Raw genomic sequence first — 2,269 nt, 5'->3', positions numbered from 1 at the left:
AAAATAAAGACAGGTATTGTCTTTGAAGCCCTAACAAAATATTTCACGCAAATGTTCAGGAAAATAAAAACGGCAACTCCTCCCCAAACCACGATAAGTTTTCAAAGCTGATAATAGAGAGAGCCAACCCCGCATGCAGAGTAACTGAGCAAGGGGGGTGGGGCAGGCTACTACAGGGAGCTCAAGCTTTTGCAATTCCGGCCCCTAGCACAGCCAGGAAGGTTTGGAATGAAGTCTAAAGGGCGTAGGGTAGGGAAGAAGCGCGTGTGCGTGGGTGTGCATCTTTGCACTCTGCCCCCCTTCTCATTTCATACAACCACAGACAGACATATGGAGTACTTGGGAGAATTCACTAATAAATCCTTGTTACAAGGAAAATGGCACCTCGGCCTGTACAACATGTTTACACAAGATTCATTTAGAAGCGCGCATGCATTCTTTTGACCTATACTGCGTGGAAAGGAAAACCCACATAGGAGGTGTCATGCCCTGGACTGGAGTTGAAATTCTCAAATTCTCATTCTCTCTCTCTCTCCATTGTCTCTAGAAAAACTATGTGGAAGACAGAGACAATCATACTTGCATTCATCTCCATAAATATTTACATTTGTTTTGCACAAAAGGGATGCCCATCTTTTCCCAAGTTGAGAACACAGAACCGGAGAAAGCCAACTCAAAGTTCCTTCGCAAGTTTTTAACTACACTGATTCCACCTTTATACAACGAATGCAGTTTTGACAAGAGCATATGGCAGTGAGAAATACTGGCGCGGCATGGGAAAAAAGCATGCATGCAAAACACGATGTCTGGTTCGAGTCTCCTCGCTACCACGGAGAAACTGCAGTTTGATTTTGGTCCTTTCCCTCCCGGGGGTCAAGTAGAATCTGAGATCTCTCAGATGGCATGGGAGGCCACCAGACCCCCGCGCCCAACCTCCCGCAGGCCCTGCGCCCAGCCTCGCTCTTCCTTCCCGGCCCGGCCCCGCGGCCCCTCCCGCCTCTCTCCCTTATCCTCCGCAGCCAGGCGGGCCCGCTGCTCACTTGAGCAAGTCCTTGGACTCGGCAGACAGCCGGGCCATGTTGGCTGTGGAGAGGGCGGACAGATGCGGAGGCGGCGGCATCTGGCAGATGGTGCAGGGGCAGGGCAGCCCGGCCCAGTGCTGGAAGCTGCTGCCCAGCTGCAGCGCGGGCGGCGTGGAGGGCGCCTTGAGCAGCGAATGGGGAGGCCGAATGGTGCCGATCGCGGGCAGCGAGGCCGCGGACAGCGGCGACGAGGCGTTGCCGGATGAGAGCGCACCGCCCAGGATGGGGTGCACTGGGTGCACGGTGTTGGCCGCGTGCGCCGGATGGCCCGCTGAGTGCCCCACCGTCCCACAATGGAAAGCCGAGTGGTGGCCCCCATAGATCTCGCCAACCAACCTCTTCATTTCCTCCAGGGAGCTGGTGAGCATCAGGATGTAGTTTCTGGCTAGCAGGAGAGTGGCGATCTTGGAGAGCTTGCGCACCGAGGGCCCGTGCGCATAGGGCATGACCTCGCGCAGCCCGTCCATGGCGAGATTCAGGTCGTGCATCCGCTTGCGCTCGCGTCCGTTGATCTTCAGCCGCAACTGCTGTAGGTCCTGCTCCGACAGCTGCTTCTTGATTTTGTACTTGCTGCTCTCTCCCGCGGCCTTGGCGCTGGCCCGCGAGAGGCTTTCCCCAGGCATCTTCTGCACCATATCGCCCTGGGTGGACGACACTGAGTTGAGCCGGCTCTCCTGGTGGTGGTGGTGGCGGTGGTGGTGGTCCCTCAGGTACATCTCATCCATGTCCGGAGACGAAGCTCTGCTAGAGACAGAGCTCGAATCAGAATTCATTTTATTACAGGGGATGCGGCCCTACTGTGGGGGAGGCTTTAAGCGGGAAATTAAGGAGAATCTTGAATCTAAAAAAAAAATCCGCACAGCCCAGAAGCCCACTTCACAGTTGCAAGACGTGAGAAGAAAAGCCGAGGCACTGCCTTGCCCCGCCTCTCTCCCTCCCCGCTCCCCTCTCTCTGCTAAGGCTTTTTCCTGGACAGCTAGTTGGTGTGTGCTTGAACTAACCTCACGCTGAAAAAGAGGGGCTTTTATAGAGCTGCGACGGAGAAAAGAGACAAAAGGAGCCCTCCTATCTATCCTGGGCTGGTTAGGATGACGTCCCATCATTCAGGGCGGTACGCTTTGCTGTCCTATTTAGCAAGGATTCCTATTCATATTCATTGTGGGGCCGCCCTGGGACACCTCTGCTCC

At 55.0% G+C, this 2,269-nt stretch overlaps 1 protein-coding gene across 1 annotated transcript; it reads right to left on the bottom strand.

Annotated features, from left to right (window-relative positions):
- Window positions 1-1,036: 1,036 nt before the first annotated feature.
- On the bottom strand, window positions 1,037-1,855 carry Olig3 (oligodendrocyte transcription factor 3). Its single transcript, XM_020180406.2, has one exon. It carries the CDS (start codon window positions 1,853-1,855, stop codon window positions 1,037-1,039), a length of 819 nt encoding a protein of 272 aa, XP_020035995.1.
- Between the last annotated feature and the right edge of the window lie 414 nt (window positions 1,856-2,269).

This window comes from Castor canadensis, chromosome 1 (genome assembly GCF_047511655.1).
Source record: "Castor canadensis chromosome 1, mCasCan1.hap1v2, whole genome shotgun sequence".
NCBI classification, from domain to species: Eukaryota; Metazoa; Chordata; class Mammalia; order Rodentia; family Castoridae; genus Castor; species Castor canadensis.
The sequence above is the reverse complement of the archived record's forward strand: the minus strand, read 5'-3'. Positions and strand labels throughout refer to the sequence as shown.

What these genes read in the sequence shown, in the direction of transcription:
- Olig3 (XM_020180406.2), bottom strand. Translation starts at nt 1,855, where the DNA reads ATGAATTCTGATTCGAGCTCTGTCTCTAGCAGAGCTTCGTCTCCGGAC.